The following is a 25274-nucleotide window of genomic DNA, read 5'->3' as shown; positions in this document are numbered from 1 at the left end:
TATATTTCTAAGCCTCCATCAAAGAAACGAAGTTACAAAAGCTTTCTCTTTTGTGACAGTGAAAAGTTCAGTCGAACATAGGGTTGCCATAATTATTTTCCATAAAACCAGGACAAAGATACGAGGTTAAGTTATTATGGGTCGTACTTTATTAATGATGGTACAACGTCAATACAATGCACGTCAGTATTTTAATAGACTACTTGAGAATTTGATGTACAATTCAAACTTTTGTTATGGAACGTTTATGTTGATTTTTTACTTTGTTAAGAATCACACACACTTTAACTTTATGGGCATTAAATTTTCCTATACCAAGCATACTTTTCGGAAGATTTTACAGAACCTAGATACTTCGACATTTTGCTACTTGTAATAAGTTCATAAAATTCAGTACAATTAATGTTTGCCATATTGTGTTGAATATCAAGAATTTTCCTGATTGATGCCAAACGCATTTCTTTAACTCGCCATAACTCGCAAACCAGTAAAGATTTTGAGTAGCAGCTACTTTTAAAAGTAATTTCCATTCTTCCTAAACATTTCTCTCGCTTTGACCTCCTACCTAACGTGAAAAATAAAAAAAGTTTGTCACTTATCATGCCAATGTCTATTTTAGACGGCTCATTTCGAATTTAATAATTTTTTTCTAACTTTCCAAAAAAGATTTTGATTTAGAATTTTTTCTATACTTTGCTTAGACATTTATCTATGAATCCTAAAAGTTACAACGCAATTGATTGACTTTCATAGGAGCTATGACATGATAATGTTTAACGGTGCGACAAATAGCGTCCTCGTGTGCTTTCTGCGAACGCCAATGAAAGAACCAAAATGGCAGACGATTATACTCAGTGTTTATCGAGCCTTAGGAAGTGCATAACGTTATCAGCAGCGAATGACAAGACGCACACGTTTGAATGTAGCCGAAACTGCGACGTGATTGGCTGCCGGAAATAAGAGCAACGTAATTATAGAATAAATGTTTGATTTTTTTCCTGTGAAGATATTTTTATAAATAAAATTAATCTGCGGGAAAAGGACACATACTCTTCTTGTAGATATCGTATTTGAATATGAGACAAGTTGAGGATTTCATTTCCAGTAAAAATACAAAAATATAATATAAAAATCTACACCTTTAATGACCAAATGAAAATACGAGTATATACATACAAAATGAAACTCTAAAATATTTTTTTCTCAAAACACCATTTTGGATTATGTGCCTTTTTCTCATAGACTATCTCAATTAATTTTACTTACCTTACAGCCTAGATCATAGAATAGTATAGTATAGTATAGTGTGATCTAGGCTTATAGTAAGTGCGGGACGTTCCTCAGGTAATATACTTTTTCTCATTGTTGTGCCGTTTCGTATTATACTCTCCGTTAACTCAGTCAATAAATAAATCAAATAGTTTTGCTCATTCTGAAGTAATTAAAAAAAATGTCATCGTATATTCTCAACGAATGATGCAGCAAGTGAAACTGACTCTCATTTTTGTTTTCTATAATAGGATTAATAAAAAAAAATGTTCCGACGTCTCCGCTTTCTACGACGTAATAAAAGCCATAACAATGCTTTCTCTTCGAAATCCATTTTGGTACTAAGTTTGCGGTGTGGTGTGGTTGATATGGACTTCAAAGTTGTGGTCCGTCTGAGTTAAGCCGACCACAAAAATGAAGTCCGCGTGTGGTCGGTTCCGCCGACAGCACAACCACACAAAAACTGCATATAATCACAAGTTGTGGTCCGTGTGAGTTGAGCCTATGGGTCTCTGATGGGAAATGTCCAAGTTTAAATTCGTCTACGAACGTTTTTAGTCTACATACATTACTCTACGCAGAAGATGTGGACATTCGTAAGATATCTGGTCTACAACAGACCATTCCAACACAGCGTTTGAGGGCTAGGGCGCCCGGACGCTGCCCTGTGTCTGGCCAGGACGGACCCCCACTCCTCTCTGTCGCTGAGGTTGTGGTGGTGTACGAATGCATGCGATCATCAACTCTTCTCGTCTGTTGGATGATATTCTGCAGACATTGCTGGATTATGCGTTCCATCATTCATTCATCCATATGGTGTATTATCGTTTGTGCTTAACTGTTTTGGATAAGGATGAAGAGAAGTGCGTCGACAGTCGGTTCAGGATTTAACCTCTCTTGGGAGGGCTTGTATCTTGTCTAATCTGACGACAACAATGTTCAGTGTTTAATATGCCATATCAATGTATAGGTAAAAACGTACAACGTTACGCGTCACTTTGAAGTTAAACATTCTGATGCCCATGCTCATATTATCGGCGAAGAGAGGAAGGCATTAATAACGAAACTAAAGGTCGAATTGCAGTCTTCTTACTACGAGGTAAATATCATTCAACTAATAAGTACTCTAAGGGCAATATAATTAAATTAATGGTTAGGTTATAGTAAGTTTATTTTGAACAGTTGTCAACAATGTATGGGAATTAACATAAAAACGTTTGTTAAACGTTAAAGGATTTTCTGTCCGTTTAACTATGTATCTATTTTTTTTATAGTGACAATGTCATTAAAAATTAATTGTTCCCTTTCTTTCGCAGCACACTGAACCAAGTTCCGAAAGAACCGTCCATGCAAGCTATATTGTTGCTCTAATTATTGCCAAATGTAGCCAGTCTTTTACGGATGGAATGTTTGTAAAGGAGTGTATGATTTCAACTTCAGAGATATTGTATCCTTCCCGGGTGACGTTATTTGAGTCAATTAGTCTCTCTCGCCGCGTGCAGGAACTTGGTGAACATTTTTATGACGCCATTTTCTGTAAATGTTGAGCAGGCTCCAGTCAAATTCCAAAGAGAACTGATAAGGCTTCAATGTCACACAATTTTGAAAGATATGTATTAAAATATTCCAGGCGGCCTTGTTGCGTTTTATAAGAACTTGAAACAAAAAGAGTTCCTGCGTATCCACGCATTGACATGCAAGTTAACTGTTATGTTTGGCTCTACATACCTTTGCTAACACATATTCTCAGGCATGAACTTGAATAAGAGTTTGTCCGATGTTGCGTTGGAAGCAGTGTTACGCATTCATTCTGCTCAAACAGTTTTCCTTGATATAGCTAAGTTGGCGAAATCAAAGAAATGTCATTTGTCTTCCTAACTACAGAAAAAAAGAACAATTTTATTTTGTTATATTGTTTTGTAATGGCCAATTGTTGCAATTCTTCAATTCTTTCTGTGTGTCATAAAATGTGCCATCCATATACCTCACTGGCTCATTCTACCCCCTACACGCATGTCTCCCTCTCAGCGATCGGTATTGTGTCTCTTTCCCACTCGCTGTCTCTCTCCGGGGCTCGGCACAGCTACGAACCCAGGGCAGCCACCGTGATGCCGCGTGGCTGCCCACTTGGAATGGTCTGGTCTACAACAAAGTATGCCACGAAAGTAAGAATTAACTTGTAACCATGGATCTGGTTTACACATAACTGAAATTGAGCCTCATACAATTGATTCGAATTAGGGGAAAATAATTCTTGTTTGCCGAAACTTCACATATCATTACAGGAATGTACAGTATACAACAAAGTGTTAAGTGGCTTACATCGCACCACTAATACCGTGGAGGGATAACACAGTAAGTTCCAAAAATTGGTAGTGTCTCATCATGTGTCCATTTGGAAATTCACAGAGTCAATTAAAAAAGATCAAAGAAACAATGAAATTATAATGAATCAAGCATTGCTGGACCATATGAAAAAGAAACACCCAATCAATAAATCTTACGTAATGAACTTACAACAAGTGGAGAACATGGTGCGAAATTACAACATACAATGGTAGGAATGAAATATATGTTTATCTTAGAGGAATATCCTATCGTCTGAAGCTGTACGCTGAAGATATTGAAGAAATCGTCCATGAGTAAAATGTACTGCAATTAAAGTTTAGGACCATGGGTCGTGTAGACTTCTTTTTTGTAGACCAAAATAAAGTGTAGACATTTTTTGTGTGGGCATACAAATGTGGACTTTTTTGTTAGTAGACTAATAAAAGTAGACATTTTGTCCGTAGACATTTAATTTGTAGACAAAGTGACCGTAAACCTGTGGTGGAGTTGTAGGAATGGTGGTGTCTGAGTGGAAAGCAAACGTTTCCTCTGCCTCAGCTACGTTCCCTTCTTCGCACTTACTGATGGTAAAATAAGTAATTGCGCTGGAGGACGCTGATTTTAAAGCATCTCTGTGTTTAGCCGTAACAACGTGACCTTTATTATCACTTTTCCCTCCACGTGCAATTGAAAAGTAGCAACTGTGAACAAATATAGTTGTTTTTTTTTCCCCCAGAAAATTTGTGTTTTTCATCTTTTACCCCCTCGGATCATTAGCTTCGCTGTGATTTAAAAAAATCAAAGTGGTGCAAAACTTTCTTTGAGCAGTGGATACGTGTTTAGAATGTAATGTCCAAATCCATGCTATTAGCGGAGGCGATCGACATTAATCCTACAAAAGCATCACCTACTTCTGAAGGTATGAGTAGAGTAGAGTAGTTTATTGTCACATTTCGTGTATATAAATCAGTTCACGTAAACTGGAAGAATGAATAAAAATAAACTAATGACTTGTCAAAAAGTGGACTTAACATAGAAGGAAACATAATCCAAAAAATTATTTCAGTCAATGGGTAAGTTACGAATCTTTATTTAAGTATTTCTTAAGAATCATCTTGGTTTTCCTAATTCAACGGTACGGTATAGGTTTGTCCTAAATTAAATGTGCAGCTTAAGGTGCGACAGTTGGAATACGAAGAAAGAACAGCAGTATGGGCAGCTTGTTCTAAGACCGCCTGGAAGCAATCAATAACAAGTTCTGTCCATTTAGGGAACGATTTGTAGTGAAACTTCAATATCTCCCCACACTACACACTGGAGGGAGATTGAAACCTTTCCACATTCCTCGACTTCACGTCACTTAAATTTATCCTCAACTAACCCACTTATCTTTTCACATATTTCAGCTTCATGTCACTTAGCTATCCCCTCATTCAACTCATCTAACCCATAACAAAATGCTAATAAAACTTCAGTCCCGTGTGATGTGGGGAGACTGGCCCGATTTGGATTTTAAAAGCAGTAATCAACGAATAATATAAAAATTGACATAACATAGATTGGCAAAGTAAGTGGAAGAATAAGAAAATGTTGCATCGCCAAATGCAACTCTCTGTGTAGGCTTACACAACATATTTAAATTGTTTACACATATAAATAATAATGTTTGTGTTTCTGAGATGTCAAAGCAGAACTGCTCACCTCTAAATGTGATGTTTCCTTCGCAGTGTAGTTGATCATGTGAGTCTTGTGAGCTGTTAGGCAGAGTTGAGCAATGTTTTCTTCGAACACCATACATTGATTTCCTTAACAGTCTAATGTCGGAATGCTGAATATTTTCGGCTCCCTGATCTTGAATAGTTCTCACGATTACTTCCTTTGGCCTCGCATATAAATCGCCATCTGCTTTCCTCTTCACAGCTACTCTAACAGTTTCTAACTCAACTTTGCTGTCACTTAAGGCAGAGTGGTTGTGTGGAAAATTTTTGCACTCAATCACTTCATTCAGAAATTCGTCTACAATCACGTAAGTATTGCAAAACTTATTTGTGCAAGAAAACCGAATATTGTCATTTTTTAAACAGTTCGTTTTACTAAACTTGTGGTTTTCAATAATTAAACACGTATTTCCTCTTTTTGTCTCAATTATTCTATCAATTTTTAAGTCCATGTTGACGACGTCCAAAGCGTGATATATAGTGACTCCGCTTCGTTCCTGTATTGTAACCTGTTTTGCCTAACCGTTCGCCCCAACGAATTACTTATCGTAATACAAGATTTTACCACCCGAGGCGCCTTCATCGGTGAATCGACTTACGCTCGGCAAGTGATTTCGCTCTTCCTTTCGAAAAGAACAAATATAGGCCTACTGTATATTATTTGCACACCCTTTAAGCTTTCCAGACTCTTTCCATAGTTTTTTTTAAATGCCGCAAACGGGTCCTGCAATAATTCTATTCTAATGCAAACGGACTAGGTTTCAATCACCCTCCCCCCTCCGCACTAGTCCTACCGCAAACGTGCTCTCTCCCCAGCTGTGCTGCAGCTGGTTAGGAACGAGCAGGCAGTTCACGCAGCAACGCAGCTTCGATGCGATCCAGTGGGAGGTGCTTTAACTGAAAGAGCTACATTAAATAGAATGAGGTACGTTACAGGTTGACACTTATGCCAGGTTATATTACAACCAACTGCAACGGACGTGCCACAATTATATGAAGATGAAATAACATTGGTCTATACAGTACACATACATGTAAGCCTAACCTCAAAATTACTTTACAGTTTTTTTTATTACATTTATTTAAAATAGTAACAGCTAAAAGAGGAAACTCATGATCTTCGTAACTCTGATTTTTTTAGAGTTCCTTTTCAATGAAACTAATTTATTCCGAGATAAAGTACATTATCATATTTTTTTACTTAGAAACGATGTGTGAAAATGTTTTGCACGATCATGTTTTTTTGTTGTATTTACAGCTATTGTTGTTAGGCCTTGAAAGTTACAATTCTTACACAAATTTATTGCTAGGAAAACTATTCTTCATAATATAAAATATACTAAAATAGACCCATTACAGTGCTCTTATTGTTACTTAGCTACCATTACATTATAGTTTTGCGAAGGTTTTGGAATAATATTCCTCAAAATTTTCATTTTTTTTTTCGCTCTGCTCGTTTTTCAAACTTATCCTCGATTTTGTAAAATGCACTTCCCAACCTTGCATCGTAATATAGTATTTAGCAGGTCTATGACTGACGTTATAGAAATATACGTAGATAGCTTACCTTTCAGATCGTGCATACATTAAAGCCACTTGTCTAAAATGTGTAATGCACAGAATGGGACATTTTCCAGTATTCATACATTCTGAAGCAACATTTATTTGAGTAATTTATTCCTAACTATTGTACTAGGACTATTTTTGCCACATGTTGTCGCCCTCTGGTGTAAATATATTGTGATGGTCCTTACCATTAGCTGTAATATCCATGCACGTTTTCAAATCACAAGTTCTCCTTACAGGAAAATTTGGTGAATAGATATATCATGAATTTTTTTAAATACTGCAGGCTATAATAAATTAATGATACAATATATTATTTTTTCAACGGTGTACTTACGAAAGAAGATAACTGAGTAACATAGGAAGAACATCCCTAGCCACTATTCTGTATACATAGTTTATATCGATACTAAATATCTCATATCTAGTTAATGAAAATATAAATTAGGCAGTTTTCATCTTGCCTTCTCTAAACTACTAGTATCTACAAAATTTGTCTGCCAGAATTCTTGTGTACGTATAAAATTTTAAATGAATATCCTATACACTCTGGAAAATGGCATTAGTGAAACCTTTACCTAAATCTAACACACCTTCTACAGTAAACCAATACAGACCGATATCAATTCTTCCCACTCTTTCAAAAGCATTAGAACATATTGTACATGGACAACTTATGAACTATCTCGACGAACACAAACTCCTTGATGACTATCAATCGGGTTTTAGACATGGACACAGCACTTCTACAGCCCTACTTAAAGTGACTGAGGACATCCGTGAAGCTATGGATAGGGGTGAAGTAACGGCACTAACTCTTCTCGATTTCAGCAATGCCTTTGGTTCTGTTGATATCGACTTGCTTCTTGCAAAGATGAAGGCTTTGCACCTGTCAGACAATACCTTGAGCTGGATGGACTCCTACCTACGTGACCGCCAACAGTGTGTTTTACTTGATAATCAATTCTCCCAATGGAGATGCACAAAGGCGGGAGTGCCGCACGGCTCCGTATTAGGACCACTACTTTTCTCTATCTACATTAATGACGTATCAAAGAACTTACAGTATTGCCGATATCACCTCTATGCCGACGACCTACAACTTTACATACATTCCAGATCCAATACGATCAATGAATCGATTGACAAGTTAAATTGTGACCTAGCCACTGTCTCCACTTGGGCGGCCAATTTCGGACTCGCACTTAATCCAAGTAAGACTCAAGCCATAATTATTGGACATAAGCGTTTAGTTAACTCCCTTAATAACAGTAATCTTTCAGTTGTTACCCTTAACAACACGCTAATCCCTTATTCATCTGTCGTAAAAAATCTTGGCTTCTTTTTTGATAATAATCTAAGTTGGAATTTTCAAGTTAAAGAAACGATAAAAAAATCTGTTCCTCCATTCACTGTTTGAGTCGCTTGAGAAACTTCTTGCCCCAGCAACTAAAACTTACCCTAGTGCAAACCCTAGTAACGCCGCACTTCGATTATTGTGACGTTTTGTTAAGTGACCTAAGTTCTGAATTGTCAGTCAAGTTACAGCGAGCTCAGAATATGTGCGTCAGATACGTGTGCAACATCCGACGGTATGATCACATATCACCGTCCTTCGCAAGTCTCTCGTGGCTCCGACTTAAAGAACGTAGAACTTTACACTCTTTGTCTTTACTCTTTCGAATTCTGCACACTTCAACACCAAATTACCTTTCGTCTCGTTTCTCTTATCTATACTCTAACCACGACGTAAATACCAGATCACTTATCTGTGGCACGCTAAGTATACCTCTTCATAGAACATCTTGTTATTCATCATCTTTTACAATATCCACCTCGCGTCAATGGAATTCCTTGTCACAAAGTATTAGGGGCTGCAAGACAATAAACACCTTTAAGAACAGCTTAAAAGATAACCTTATTAGCATTTCACTCCAATCATACTGATTTAAACTATCACTGACTACATTGTTACTTTTTTCTTTAGACATCATCCTGATTGTGCTGTATTTTAATTGTCTCGTAATAATCTCTTTCTATTATTTAATATTATTTGAAATATATTAACATTCTATGTATTTTAGTTTAATTCTGCTACACAGTTTATTTCAGTGTTTAATTAATAGTTCATAGTATTTTGTTGTTAATTTGTAAATAACTTTTGTATACATGTAACTCTCATCTAAATCAAATTGTTGGATTCTTTGTAAGTTCATGCATATGTATATACACTTTTTGCTGGTTGAGTGGAAGAGAAGGCCTTACGGCCTTAACTCTGCCAGCTAAAATAAATCATTATTATTATTATTATTATTATTATTATTATTATACAGTATTTATCATTTCATTAAATTGGCGTAATGACATTCAACAGCAGTTCCGTACAAAACGATAAGCCATAGACACCATGGACATATTTAAAATAAAAGCATATATACCACAGTTACTGAATGTGGTTTACAATACAGATTACGACTGTTTTCGTCAGCATTAAATACATTAGTTTAAACAGAAAATACCGTAATATTCTGACCCGTGGAAATAAATAATGGATGTCCTTTTTCGATGATTTGAACAATCGTAGGCTATATGCGAAATAACTGAAATATCACTAACCCATCACCTGTTTTCCGAAACTTAACTGGAGAAAATAATGTCATCAGTCGATTACACTTTCCGCCCATTTATAGCGACACAAGTATTGTCTCAAGGTGTGTAGTAAATACACATTTATGCCATCCTAGCATTATAACCAGGCTCTTACTACATCGAATATCGTTCATAATTGGCTTATTATGGCACGGGTACTGATAAAAACAATGACGTATTCGCTTATGACATATTACCGGAACGCTTGGATCGGGATGCATGCATATCGTCTGAATATCTTCTATGCGCCGTGTAACAAGAAATGAAATGCAGGACACAAGGTGACGTATCATTTATTTCCAATCTTTAACAATTTTGTATCACTTTTGTAATATCACATAAAACAGTTCTGTGATTCTGAGAAACTATATTAACAAAATAAAGGAACATTTTGTAACATAAACTGCAAGGTCATCCATTCATCTTTACTCGATGTCAATTGCCAGCTATGGATCCCGAGTTTTCCTACAATTTATAATGCTAAGATGCCATAAAGTGTTGTATCGAACTCGTGAATAATCTTATTATGACACTCGCGAAAATTGTCACTCATGCCATAATCATCAAGATTATCCGCTTGTTGCATAAATATTATACTCATGGAGCTGTTAATTTGAATTCCAAAATTAAAATACGATTATAATTCGCAGGGGCGGCTTTCGAAGGGGGGCTGCGGAGCTGCAGCACCCCCAGACATTTGTGTGCTGCGAAATACATTTATTATACAGTCTCTATTTAGCGGCTCGAATTTTTTATAAAATTTCGCTCTCATTGACATGCACGCAATCGTTAGTGAAGTCATTTCCTCCCCTGGTGCTGCGAGAGCGAAACCAGAGACAAGGACTATAGGATGAAGGCACTTCCTCCCCTGGAGCTGCCAGTCTCGTCTCGGAAGCTTTGCGCGTTAGTTTTACCCCTCCCCCTGCTGCCCCTTGCCGCGAATCCAGAGTTTCCAAGCGCTGCAAAATTTGCAGCAGTTTGTCAGTAGCGCGCAGTTTTAAATACATTTTCTTTAATGTTGTGAGTATAACAAGTGCTACAACGTTTAATTCTGTACAATATTTACAGTCTATTCAGTTCAGTATCTTCACAATTCAGGAGAAATGTGAAATTAAGTGCCCATCAATTGAATCTCATAATGGAAAGAGCCGCTAAACAAAATACAAAGGCTCGCATATTTTTGCCAATTTATCCTGTATCCCTGCTTTCTTCTCGCGATCTCCTCACAGTCTGTATTAGATAAATGTGTTTCAAGGACAATTCCATCAGCTGGGGGAACAAGATGGGGTTTTAAAATAAGAACAGTAAATGTTGTTCATGAGAAGAAGGAGCCATTGCTAGAATGTTTTCAAACCATAATGGAATCTGAAATATCTAACATCATCACAATAAATGAGGCAAGCACGAAACAGTGCACAGCTGAGCAGCGAGATCTGTAAAGATGAAAACCCTAAAAAGCGTCGTAAGGTGGAAGGGATTCAGACAAGGGTTTCGGCAGCCAAGGAAGTGTGTGACCTCATTATCACACAAACTAACACCCGATTCCAGTTCATAGATCAAGAAAAATTTGAATGCTACAAAAGCTCATTTCCTGGAAATAACCTAAATGTATGTGTGAAATTTTTTCCAATGTTCGATAAAGACAAACTAAAAACGTAACTCACTGTGTTGTATCAGAGACAAGAATTCAGAAATATCAGTGATGCAGTCAAGCTCTTGCAGTTTCTTCTATCTGAGAACTTGCAGGCCTCATTTTCAGAAGTTGTGAAACTACTACGCATAGTACGAATAGCATACCAATGACGTTGCTTTTCGTGTTTGAAGAGAGTAAAATCCAATCTTAGAAATACGATGAGGGAAGTGACCGCATTAGCTATGCTTTCCATATCAAAGGTTATGTTAAACGACATACCGGATTTTAATAAGAAGATGATTCAAAAGTTTGCAACCTACAAGACAAGGCGCATGGAACTAATCTTTAAATAAAATAACTTATTTCGTTTATTTTTTGTATGCAGCCCCCCTTAATTCAATATCCACGAGCCGCCACTGATAATTCGTCATTTTGAAGATACGCTTTATAATATTAATTTAAAAGACAATGGCACGAATGTCGAATACCGGTGCTTATGTATCCTATGCTTGTATGAAAAAATTATTCTTATATGCAATTCAAAGTACCCGTATGTATTTCGTTCGATATGGCCATATCCAAGAACTTGCTTGTAGAGATGGGGATAACGTGTGGTCAGAACGATCACCTAGGCTTATGAAATCAGATTTCGCTACTCGTCGTAGCTTCCCAAATTCATCACGATGCTGGGTGAGCCCCAGTCCTATATATTGACCGAAATTTCATGAGAAAATTTCTTCCCTCATGAACTAGCGCGCATTCCGTATTGTTATCCAAAGCATGACTCCTGAAATATAGTAGGCTACATATGAGGCGCTCAGAGCAAAAATGGCCCAACCCACAAATTTTGCATATTGAGTTTATTGCTTTAAAGAGCTCCTCATATTGTTCTCTTCAAATGTAAATTTGTCTAATCATCATTCCCAGTTTTTCCATAACATTTCAGCAGAAGTCTGGTGTGTGTATCGCATTTCGCGCACTGTTACAAAGAGGTAAAGTGGAAACATAATTTTGTGGGTTGGGCCATTTGTGCGACGAGCGCCTCATATTATATTATGTTTCACACATTTAAATTCAAACTTACTTTTTGTAGCGGTAATGACAGATTCTGTGGTTTCTCATCTCCAGACATCAAACGGTAAAAACAATTTCATAATTTCACTGCATTTCTTTTTGTGGCAAAGAAAATGGAGTTATATTGTATTTATTATTTCCATTTTAATATCTACTCGAATATTAAAGAAGATACTGGATTATTTCTCGTCAATAAAAGTAACGGAATAAAATATGTTGTGTGTATATAATACACCGATCACCGTAAAAAACAGCTTGTTACGAATCCATACAATAAGACTCAGAATAGAACTGATTCTCTGGCACGACCAAAGTACGGGCAGGGCATGTAGCACGTATGGGCGAATCTAGAAATGCATATAGAGTGTTAGTTGGGAGACCGGAGGGAAAAAGACCTTTGGTAAGGTCGAGACGTAGATGGGAGGATAATATTAAAATGGATTTAAGGGAAGTGGGATATGATGATAGAGACTGGATTAATCTTGCACAGGATAGGGACCGATGGCGGGCTTATGTGAGGGCGGCAATGAACCTGCGGGTTCCTTAAAAGCCATTTGTAAGTAAGTATATAATACACATACACACATACTTGCTTCTGCAGATGACATTATTATTGCAAGAACTTTTGACTTATTAAAGAAAGCAACAAAGAAATTCAGGAGTGTGGCCTAGTTCCTAGGTAATGAAACAAACTTACAATTCGCAGGAAAATAGTAAATATAAGAAAGAAACTTAAAAAAAGAAAAGACAATGACAACAGATAACCGTGACTTTGAAAGGTTTAAAGAATTTAACATTTGTGAACGTAATAATAATAATAATAATAATAACAACAATAATAATAATAATAATAATAGCTATAATCAAATAAATTAAATAAAGTATAATAATGGAAAAAATAGCTATGTTCCAATGAAACACCCGCAAACTATATTTGGAGGGACACACAAAATGCCCGTTGTACAAAATTCTAAAAAGATCAGTATTGATAATATAGCAGTGACAGTTGGGTCTCTGAAGAAGTTACAGAATCTTTGAAAGAAGACGCTTAAGAAAGACATAGGCTAACAAAGGAAAATGATATAATATATGGAGAACGCATTACAACTATGTCTTGCACAAACCATTTCACAGACCTGATATAATGACAGCAATTAACCTTAAAAGACTGAGATAGCCGGGACATCTTCATAATGCAAGACCAGGACCCTTACAAAATGTCGAAAGACCCACGATGAATAGGAAGAATAGGATGGCTCGAATCTATGGAGGAGAATCTGAAATTAAATGGACGTCGGGAATTGGAGAAGAAAAACACAGAATCGTGATGATTGCAGGGGTTCTGAAACAATCTGCGGTTTATAGAGGACTGTAAAACCAAATTATTATTATTATTATTATTATTATTATTATTATTATTATTATTATTATTATTAGGGCCAGGAAGTTCATGCATTTGCATATATTTTTCCACTGGCTGTAAATGAAGACTTCGGGGGTAAATAATGGTAACCCACATTTACAAATTGCATACATTTTAAATTTTAGTGCAAACACGAGTAGATTGTCATATTTTTCAATCATTGTTAACATATTTACGTGATTATTTAACCAAATCAAAGATAATGGGGCTTACAGGCCTGTTAACAACCAGAAAACCGTCAACCTCAATTTTGAGGGTTATCACTATTTACCCCAGATGTCTTTAATTAATTGCTGATTAATTGAGGCTGTCAGAAGCAAAGGGGTGTAACTGCACTTCAGTTATTTAAAAAAAAATGTGATTAAAAGTTACTGAGCTTTCGTAAATTCCGTGAAGTTTTAATTTTAAATGTTAATGTGTGATATGGTTAAAATTAATATGAATTACCACTGGAATTTTAAATGCTTTAGTTTACCCTGGATACACTTAAAATATTTTTTTTAGAAATGTCACTTACACCCCTTTGCTTCTAACCGCCTCAATTATCTTCACGAATCATCAACATTTAAGCTTATCAAACCAAATTTTATGTTGCATATATTTGCAAATGACTTTTTTTATAAATGCATAATATTTCAGGATATTTATAATTATTGTGGCATATTTTCGCGTTTAAGCTCATTAAAGCTGATTTTATGTTGCATAAAAATGCATAGTTTGGATTTTTTAAATAAAAACATATTCTATTGTTGAAAACTCGTATTGAGTGAAATTATTATAATTATTTCTACCAGAAAAGTACTGAAAAATTTCGCAGCACACCTAGCGAATCTCATGGCACAATAGTAAATGTAATAACTATAAATGTAAGTTTAATTTCATCTAGTTTGACCTATAATTTCATTTATTATTATTATTATTATTATTATTATTATTATTATTATTATTATATTGATTGCTCTGTTCGCACTTTGAAAATTAAAGGTAATAACAGTCACTGAAATAAAAGGTCACCACTGCACATTTCTTTTGTTTTGTAATTTACCTCTATCACAACTTTGATCAAAGGTCAATTTCCGGCGTTCTCGTTTAATCTGCCCTGAACTTGAAGAGTCCCGTAATGATTCTACTACTGAGAAACACTCAAACTCATTTAACCAACTTGAATAATTTAATAAAAATGTTTTATGCTTTCTGTGGCATTTTTCAAGTTTATCAAATAATGATTTACAGAAAAAAAAAAAAAAAAACATAACTTGTGTCCTTATTTTCTTTCCATCTTCAGTTGAAGTGTGGTCCTTAAACAAACACTTTAATACATAACTAATTAAATGTGATCGTTGTTCATTTCTACCTTCACCAGACTTTTGTCGAAGAATTTCGTACAGTTCTCTCCAAGATTTCCGACATTTCATTGTGAACGCGCAAAAGTCAGAAATAAAAGAGATCTTCCTAATAACACTATGCGCACTCAAAACTACAACATATCCGCACTATCGAATAACCAATAGAAACTAATAAAAATGTGCAGAATTTTACACTGTGCTGTAATGCAGTGCAGTTCGAGATGCTTTTGCGAGAGTCTGCATTAAGCTCATGGACCAGGCAGACGGCACGCTTCCTCATCAGCACCCCCACACTGCCTGACTGGCACATGCGCTGATGCAGGCTCTCGCAAAAACATCATGTACACTCACGACTGCATGTGACTGCAAAAGTTTTTCAATTCATCACATTCTACACACTATAAGCTTTTTTGGAACGTAAACTCATTGCTCCTTTCAATTGCAAAGCCCAACGAGACTTCGTTTCGTCACATTATTTTTTTTATCGAATATGTAATAACTAAACAATGGCTATATTTACATTTTTACTATTCCTGTATGTTCTAAAAAGACATTCTTGACATTAAAATACACTAGAAATCAAACCACGTATGTTAAATGTTGGAAAAAAAAGTATTGTTTTCATTAGAGTAAAATTTGCAATTTTAAAACATTCAAATTATTCAAGCTGTTTTTACCATCGTATTTATTAAATGAGAAATCTTTCAATATCGAATTTATGTGTTGTTAATAAAGTATCGTAATCATTTTCAGTGAAAAAGTTCGCAAAAATAATTTTGTCGCCAAGTTTTGGATGACTGTGCACTGTTTCGAGTCCAACTGAAGTAACTTTTCTGATGAAAATAATAGAGTTTTAGCTTTCAGTAACGGTCTTTCATCCTGTCTCAAGTCACAAGTAGAGAATTTTTACCTGAAAATGTACTCAACTCGTCCTGTATAATAGAAACTGGTTCTACGACCCTCTTCTTTACTTGTACTCATCTCGGCCTATCCCTATGAACTGCGAGTAAAAAAGAGAGGCTCAAATTATATACAGTAAAAAAAAAAAATAAATATAAAAAGAAAAAAATCATTCCTTCTTTCTCCAGACGGAGGACTACAGTGAACTTTAATTTTTTCGTAATGTGAAATGAAGTTATTGAAATATAACTATATAGGCTATTTGAGTTTATGCAGGAAATGCGAAACAGAATATTATTTGCCAATATATTTTTGAACGCTGGTACTGGAGTCCATTCTTCTCTCGCTAGTTTCTTACATTGGAATCCGCACTTTTCCACTTCTGTTTTCGTCACCTCAGCTGAACATGAATGAAGAGTAATATCAGCAACATTATCACCAATATCTATTGTAAGTCCTCCACCACATGTTCTATTCATACACCGCCATCGCTTCGACCCATTTTTGTTCACTGTTTTTAATGTATACACATGTCCTGAATAAACTAATTTAGGTTTGCCTCGCTGACTTTCTATAAATTCAAAATTCATCATTGAACAGCACTATGGGGTGAAATGGTAGTATGCTTTTAGTAAGCCTTTTACACGCAGAAATATTCATTATCATTTCACTATCGATTAATATGACTTGCGCCATCTGCATGTTGTTTCTTGATGACGTATACAGCTGACGTAAACCCCGTAGGACGAGTTGACTGGTATTGACTCGCGTGAGGAGCGACATGCTCACAACAGGACGAGTTGAGTACATATTGATCTGCAGAGCGATATGCGACAGGAAGAAATGGGTACAGTTCTTTTTTATTTCTCTGACGTTGTGCAACGTCACAGTTTTCGGAGAGAGGGGAGAGAGATAGAAGAAGTTTGCAATAATTTTTAATGCTCTGACGTCCACGATCAAGATAAGCCATACTCACGGCAGAGATATACCGTAATTAAAAAAACTGTACAATCACTCCGTCTTAGGCCTATTGAATTGAATTTACGGGAGGGGGGCACTATGACCCAGCACTGCAACCTATTAAGGTCTATTGCGCTAACCCACAAGCTCTGTCTGTCCACTTCACACGCTCCATTCTTCTCCATATCCACATTTCAAATGCTTCTATTCGTTTATCTTCACCTCTTCGTAATGTCATGTTTCTGCCCCATACAATGCTACACTCCACACAAAGCACTTCACTAGTTTCTTCCTTAGTTCATTTTCCAGAGTCCGCAGAAGATGCTCCTTTTGCGGGCCTCTGGAAAAATAACTAAGGAAGAGAGTAGTGAAGTGCTTTTTGTGGAGTGTGGCATTACATTGTTATTTACATACTTAAATATGTTCCATATTTTAACTTATTGGTTTATTGTTGAGGATCATTTACTGTCTTACTGTCTTGAAATGTGGTTTGTTTCTGCAACATGTTGAAAAGTACTAAACAATAAGTTAAAATGTGGAACATATTTAAATATTTAATAATAATGTTGTAAAACCGGTAGGCTACTACCAACATAAATCATTTACAAAATATTTCAAAATAAAAATAAAATAAAATAATTAGAAAGTGACGGTAAAGATTATGTGGGTGTTTCAACACCCATCTACTAGTCATGTGTTTTCTAAGAAAATAAATTAACTGTCTTATTTTTAACAGTTGGCATATGAAAACATAAAAAAAACTGACAATAAAAAATATCATTATATAAGAAGAGCTTTTAATGTGTCAAAACACCCCATCCAGTCCTTAGAAGGTTAATAAACTAATAGGTTGCATAAAATTTTGCGGAAAATTTGAGCTCGCATTGCGGGGGCATGATGAAACAGACTTATCTGAGAATTCTGGAATTTTTCGTGAGTTGGTTAATTTAATGGCCGAGCTTGATACTACAGTGCGTCTAGAGATAGAGTGGACCGCGGCGACCTTGGACTGGGCGAGAGGCCGCACCTACTGCCAGATTTACATGTAAACAGCCGGCATGTCCACTATATCTCTACAATCGAGTTTTTCTGGGGATTTCTAAGTCTCTACAGAATGAATTGTTAGATTCTATCAGTGCTGTGTGTTTGAAGTTCATTCGCGAATGAATATCTCGGGCAGATTATCTAGCAACTGAGGTAGATGAAACCACGGACTGTGCTAAATTATCACAACTAGTGTTTATTGTTCAGTACGAATTGTGTGGTAAAAGGTTTATTACGTTCGTTGTGCCACAAGATCACACAACCGAGGCAATTACACATGGCTATATTCAGTGAGTTAGATAAACTATAAATAAACAAATCTCCTAACAAACTGACTGCCCAGAGCTATGATGGGATCTCTGTCCTGTCCAGGCAAGAGTTCGTGCTGTGTACAAGAATGCTAACTTTATACATTGTTACGCCCACCAACTGAATTTGATAGTAGAACGTTGTGCGACTCAAAATACTTACTTACTTACTGGCTTTTAAGGAACCCGGAGGTTTATTGCCGCCCTCACATAAGCCCGCCATCGGTCCCTATCCTGTGCAAGATTAATCCAGTCTCTATCATCATACCCCACCTCCCTCAAATCCATTTTAATATTATCCTCCCATTTTCGTCTCGGCCTCCCTAAAGGTCTTTTTCCCTCCGGTCTCCCAACTAACACTCTATATGCATTTCTGGATTCGCCCATACGTGCTACATGCCCTGCCCATCTCAAACGTCTGGATTTTAAGTTCCTAATTATGTCAGGTGAAGAATACAATGCGTGCAGTTCTGTGTTGTGTAACTTTCTCCATTCTCCTGCAACTTCATCCCTCTTAGCCCCAAATATTTTCCTAAGCACCTTATTCTCAAACACCCTTAACCTATGTTCCTCTCTCAGAGTGAGAGTCCAAGTTTCACAACCATACAGAAGAACCGGTAATATAATTGTTTTATAAATTCTAACTTTCAGATTTTTGGACAGCAGACTGGATGATAAGAGCTTCTCAACCGAATAATAACACGCATTTCCCATATTTATTCTGCGTTTAATTTCCTCCCGAGTGTCATTTATATTTGTTACTGTTGCTCCAAGATATTTGAATTTTTCCACCCCTTCGAAGGATAAATCTCAAATTTTTATATTTCCATTTCGTACAATATTCTGGTCACGAGACATAATCATACTTTGTCTTTTCGGGATTTATTTCCAAACCGATCGCTTTACTTGCTTCAAGTAAAATTTCCGTGTTTTCCCTAATCGTTTGTGTATTTTCTCCTAACATATTCACGTCATCTGCATAGACAAGAAGCTGATGTAACCCGTTCAATTCCAAACCCTGCCTGTTACCCTGAACTTTCTTGATGGCATATTCTAGAGCGAAATTAAAAAGTAAAGGTGATAGTGCATCTCCCTGCTTTAGCCCGCAGTGAATTGGAAAAGCATCAGATAGAAACTGACCTATACGGACTCTGCTGTATGTTTCACTGAGACACATTTTAATTAATCGAACTAGTTTCTTGGGAATACCAAATTCAATAAGAATATCATATAATACTTCCCTCTTAACCGAGTCATATGCTTTTTTGAAATCTATGAATAACTGATGTACTGTACCTTTATACTCCCATTTTTTCTCCATTATCTGTCGAATACAAAAAATCTGATCAATAGTCGATCTATTACGCCGAAAACCGCACTGATGGTCCCCAATAATTTCATCTACGTAAGCAAGTAAAAATATGTTTCAGCAATCTTGAAGGATTCTCTTCATTTTTTTTTCTAAATCGACAAAAAGAACGACCGTCCTGGATGAGGTGGTTAAAAAACGTAGCCCTACATAGGTATATCTAAGAATGCCGCGACTAGGAATTTAAAAGAAAGATGCATTAACCCTTAAATTCACAAAGTATCCTGTACGATACAAAAGGTTAATAGGCTATATGCTATAATTTTAATATAATAGAAAAAAAATTGGTAGGAAAATTAAATTTAACCAAAATTTTACAATACTTAATATTGTACAACATATAAAATACGGATAGTTGTTTTCTTTAGTCCGACACGGTTTAATAAACTAGTGTGAGAAATTAAGTTTTGCCAATTTAAGGGTTAACACAGTATTTTTCAGAAATGAGATTTATGATTATCTACAAGTTACTGTCGATGATGAACCTAGTGAAGCAGGAAAGCGATTGGTCTTGTGTTTTGGCTACAATTTTTAGCAACATTTTATCACATACTGGCATTCTGCTTAATGAACTACATCACAGGGAAATTAATAGTGTTACAGCTAAAAAAAAAGTTACAGATTTAAAGTCTGCAATCCAACCCATAGGAAATGTTCTTGATCATTGAACATTACTAGCATATCGATAAAGAAAAGACGTGTCACTAGTCTCAAGTGGAAAACGCGCACGGTTTGACGTTAGCAAAATGATGATTGCAAAGGAAGTGTGCGACATTATTTCAACAGGCATTGAAGACCGTTTTATGTTTAGTGATCATTTATCTGTAGTTACTCTACTGCAGCCTAGTTTGTTTCCTAGACATAAACTTGTTTCCGGAAATCGAATTTAAATTGGCCGTTGAATTGTTCAACTTAAATGCAATGGAACTGAGGCAGGAATTGACCGTCATCTATGGCAGAAATTACTTTATAAATGCATCAGGTGCTTTGACACTTCTTTCTTGCATTTATGAGAACAATAATTGAGAGCCTCTTTTACCGGAATCAGTGAAACGCTTACGAATTATTTGCACAATTCCTATACTACATCAGAGTGCAAGAAGTGTTTTTCAACTCTCAAGAGAATCAAAACCTTCACTAGGAATACAATGAAGGAAGATAGGCTTAATGCATTAGCCATGTGTTCTATTGAGAAGGTCCTACTGTCCATTCCTGACTTCAATGAACATGTCATCAACCTTTTTGCTGAACAAAAGGAGAGGCGGATGGACTTAATCTACAATCAAATTAATTAGGTAAGCTTAATTATTTTGAACTCTACTGTACTTTTATTATGTATTTTCCCCGCTGCTATTATGCATAGAGTGTTAACATGTTTTAATTACGAAAGCTAGAAATATCAACAACCGCCCTTCCAATTTTAGACGTCCCCGGAAAATAAAGTAACAATGATATATACTGTATATTTAGTTTTGTTGAACTACTATTATGCTTCTACAAATTAATTTCTTGTAGAAGGTGATACATTCACTGCATACAGTATAAGATTTCTTACGCATAAAAGTGCTCTGGACAGACTTTCTTCGAATACTTCGATTTCTCCTTCCATTCTTATTCCAGTATTCCTGCGTTATAACCCAGATCACATATAACAGATTGATCAGCCTTATCGGTTTTGAAGGCAACAACTTTTATCAATTTCACTATGCTGCCATCTAGCGACGGCAGAACAAGTCACGTTATAACTCCCATTTGAATTGCATTGACCAACTGTACTTCCATCTAGCGGTCGTTACCAATCGAAAGTGGCGACCCTGGTGGTTGTTTACTTCCACATGTTACAGTTTTTAACATGGGAATGGCCAGTCTGTTAATTTGTGATCAGGGGTTTTAGTCATGTTTTCGTCTCATCTCCGAACATGTCCTTATAGCTTTAGATGTGCAGCGAGTGAATCACACTACATCTGAGAAGAAAAGCTTATGCAACAATCAGCATCGGAATCTAAAATGTAATTTGCTGAACAGCACTGAAGAGGTTTATCCGCAAAACGTGAAGTTTCTTAAACCAGTCTCATTTTATGACATCAAACTATCGTGCGAATTTCTCATGAATAAATAACAAAAACTGTGCTGGTATGGCAGTTCATGCATATTGCTACTGCACATGCGTTACCTTGGTTCGGTGGCCGAATGCGGAACCGATTCACCCGCTCGGCTATCATCGTGCGACATCGTGCAAACTCTACAGCGTCAATGTCGGGCACGTGGTTATGGTTGACAGTGACGCGCGGGTCTCTGAAATCGGGACTCGTGAAAATACTGCCCTTGCAGTGTGTGGAGCGCTGCACACAGCGCCAGCGGATTTTGTCGCCCATGGCTTTGTGCTTGGTGTACATGAAGCCCAGGTGGATCACCTTGTGGTGGCCCTTGTTGGACTTGATCACCTCCAGGCGCGACGACACTGCAAGTCACACAATCCATAACATCACCCCACACGCCTTGCATTTATTCTATTCATTGATTAATATTAATAATTGCTCATTTATGAGTGATGGCGGTGCCTAGTTTACTGTTTGATGGTGAGATTGGTAAGTAATACAAAACAACATAACTCGCCAACTATCAAACGTTGCTCCAGAAATAATTTCTTATTGAGGATGCAAGAAACGAGCGAATGATTACTGAGATAATACGTGTTGCAGAAAATTATAAACATGGATTAGCAGATTAAATGGAACTCGTGATATTTTTTCAATGCTGGTATAAAAATGTAAGTCCTGTAGGAAAAGTAAAAGTGGACAGTCCTAGAAAACGATGAAGTTGCACAATACGAAACAGATCTTGGTAATGGTGTTGATGATGATGATGATGATGATGATTATGATGATGGTCAATATTATTAAATTTAAATACATATTTTTATTTATTTTCTGTTTAAATATTTAGTTATTTGTTATGCATATTATTTCGTGTTTACTCGAGTTTACTTTTTCATTTATTTGTATAATATTTTTGTATTATTTACTAATCAATGTATATTATAATACCGGTATTAATTTTACAATCGACTTGTTATTTTTATACTTTATTCCCTCCTAAGCTTATGTGTTCAGTGTGTAACATGTCGCATAAACTCTACATACAGTATTATATTCTGATTTCCGACGAAGTAATCGAGATTCGTCACATATAAAGGAATCAGATGTTCTTTCCTTGTGCTTGTGTTTGTTCTATGTTATCTGAAGTAATGGCGTTACACCACGATGATCTCGTTCTCCTGTTATGTCTAAATGTTATGTTTTATTTAACGACGCTCGCAACTGCAGAGGTTATATCAGCGTCGCCGGATGTGCCGGAATTTTGTCCCGCAGGAGTTCTTTTACATGCCAGTAAATCTACTGACATGAGCCTGTCGCATTTAAGCACACTTAAATACCATCGACCTGGCCCGGGATCGAACCCGCAACCTTGGGCATAAAAGGCCGGCGCTATACCAACTCGCCAACCAGGTCGACCCTGTTATGTCTAATACTGCTTCATTCCCATGAGAAATGTTCAATTTATAAGACATTTATTATTATTATTATTATTATTATTATTATTATTATTATTATTATTACAACAAATGATGAAGCGAATCTGTCAAGGGAAAAACCTGTGGGGATGAAAGCCTAATTCCCAAAGTTTGTCTCTCGCCAAGGTTATTGATAACTAGAGCCCGGATGTTTAGGCATTTATAACAGTTAAAATAAATAGGCAGGCAAAAAAAAAACAATAAAAACGTAAAAAAAGGCACAATAATCTTTGAAAAGGCATTATAAATTTAAAAAAGGCATAATATATTTTAGCAATAAATTTAAATTATATCAACATAACTCACATATTTACTTCGTAGGTGACACATGTTGACTTATATAATACTTTTTTTTCGTGATTAACCGTCTTTTCACAAACCTTACATAACAAAACTGTTCCATCGGTTGAAAACAAATGGGCACCAAATTCACTAACGTAAGCATGAAGTTTACTTTTCAATGATTTATAGAATTTTCAATTTAGGCATTCTAGCTAACCGATCTTATACCTTCTGTCACTCGACATTACAATTAATTAGAAAATTGCAAATAGAAAAGAAATATTGCTTTAAAATGACAAAAAAGGCATTTATTAGCAAGAAACACCTTAAAAAGGCAAAATAAAAATTGGGCCTACCACTTTGATTTACTTAAAATCACATTTATATCTATGCAAATAATGATTTACTTCCACCCAGTAAAAAAGGCATTTTGCCAAACATCCGGACTCTATTGACAACACTGGTCTGCATTTTGAAACTTTTTTCTGTTGTTTTGAATCTGTTTCTTAACGGATTTTTTGTGCTGAATTCGAAAATAACCTGAAATTTCTTCCAACACGTCAGGTTTCCATACAAATCATAAAAATGTAAATAAATGCTAATATATTAATTACTACCCAGAAATTAAGTTGTAGCTTTGTGAAACATCATGAAAATTATTTTCAACAAGCTTTTTGTGAGAAGAACTGCATTACAATTTGCTATTAACCATTAGCAATTACATTCATAACCTTAACTCAATATTGCACTTCAAATTTCCTCATTTTGTGACCTCGAATGTTGTTCACAGCAGTCCCTTATCAACGTACAGCAATCAGCCACCACTTTACCACTCCACTTCCTTTGATACTCCATTTCAATTATTGTATATCTTGGTGAAATCTTTCACCTTGTTCATCACTAAAATCTCCTAAATTATCAGGAAAATAATATAGATGGAAATGAAGTAAATGTACTTTGACACCCATGTTGCAACCAATCTGTCTGAAACTTTGTAACGTAACTTGCACTACGTTAACATAATTTGGGTATTCTTTATTTCAAATGAAGTTAAAAATAACGTTTCTGAATGCATTCCAGGTATCATTTACATTTCCACTCATTGTATTCTCGAACTGCCTCTCCATAATCAATTTTCGAATTTGTTCATAAGTTGATGAGGGAAATTTAACAGAACGGTACTTAAAGCACTCACTGTATTTATATAGAGCTTTCATAAATAGTTTCATTAAATCTAATAACACACGTTTCGATATTTCTTTGAAATAACACTATTATTCTGTACTCTCGCGGAAAAATGAACTGCTGACACACTTTACTTTTACACAATGAACAACACAAGACTGAACCTCCAAGTTTAAAACAAGAACTTTTAAAGAGAGGTAGGTTATCTCTGAAAGGATTTTAATGTGTAGTATCACAGGCTGGACCGCACTCCCCATTAATCTGTATACTTAATTCTGTGTCAATTAACTCCCTCATGGTTTGATTCAATAGCAAGCTCTTAAAAGAGTACGATAAATATTCCTTCAATAAATTTGTATGACCTGAAAACACTTATTCAGCTTTCTGTTTATAGATGACGTTGGATGGAGACAGATAAGAATCCTCAAGAATAAATAACGAATATGTTACCCGCAGATCATTTTAAGCTAATAAAAGACGAAAATAGTAAGACTAGGTTTTACTCAATATAGAAGGAAGGATATTTTTTCCACATTGTAAGTAATAAAGTTTAAATTATAAACTGTCATGTCTTTGAAATAGTTGTTTTTAACAAATAATAATAATAATAATAATAATAATAATAATAATAATAATAACAACTTAC

At 35.8% G+C, this 25274-nt stretch overlaps 2 protein-coding genes across 14 annotated transcripts in view; one reads left to right on the top strand and one right to left on the bottom strand.

Moving 5' to 3' along the window:
* LOC138701496 (protein bric-a-brac 1-like) overlaps positions 1-25274 on the bottom strand; it is a 354692-nt gene that overhangs the window by 296588 nt on the left and 32830 nt on the right. For 7 of the 12 annotated variants that reach the window (XM_069828415.1, XM_069828416.1, XM_069828417.1 and 4 more), the window contains exon 2: positions 21761-22048. The exons of 4 other annotated variants lie outside the window; for them this stretch is intronic. In XM_069828415.1, coding sequence (XP_069684516.1) covers positions 21761-22048 — 288 coding nt within the window. Of the gene's footprint in view, positions 1-14705; positions 14929-21760; positions 22049-25274 lie in introns of those variants that run through there. One more of the 12 variants, XM_069828428.1, reaches the window with a different exon arrangement.
* The window catches only part of LOC138701497 (uncharacterized), a 95340-nt gene continuing 76172 nt past the window's right edge, over positions 6107-25274 (top strand). Inside the window, exon 1 of one of the 2 annotated variants that reach the window (XM_069828439.1) lies at positions 6107-6240. The gene's annotated coding sequence lies outside the window, so the exon portion shown is untranslated. The remainder of the gene's footprint in view (positions 6241-25274) is intronic. The other variant, XM_069828443.1, reaches the window with a different exon arrangement.

Source organism: Periplaneta americana, chromosome 6 (genome assembly GCF_040183065.1).
Source record: "Periplaneta americana isolate PAMFEO1 chromosome 6, P.americana_PAMFEO1_priV1, whole genome shotgun sequence".
Taxonomy (NCBI): Eukaryota; Metazoa; Arthropoda; class Insecta; order Blattodea; family Blattidae; genus Periplaneta; species Periplaneta americana.
This window is presented reverse-complemented; position numbering and strand designations above follow the sequence as displayed.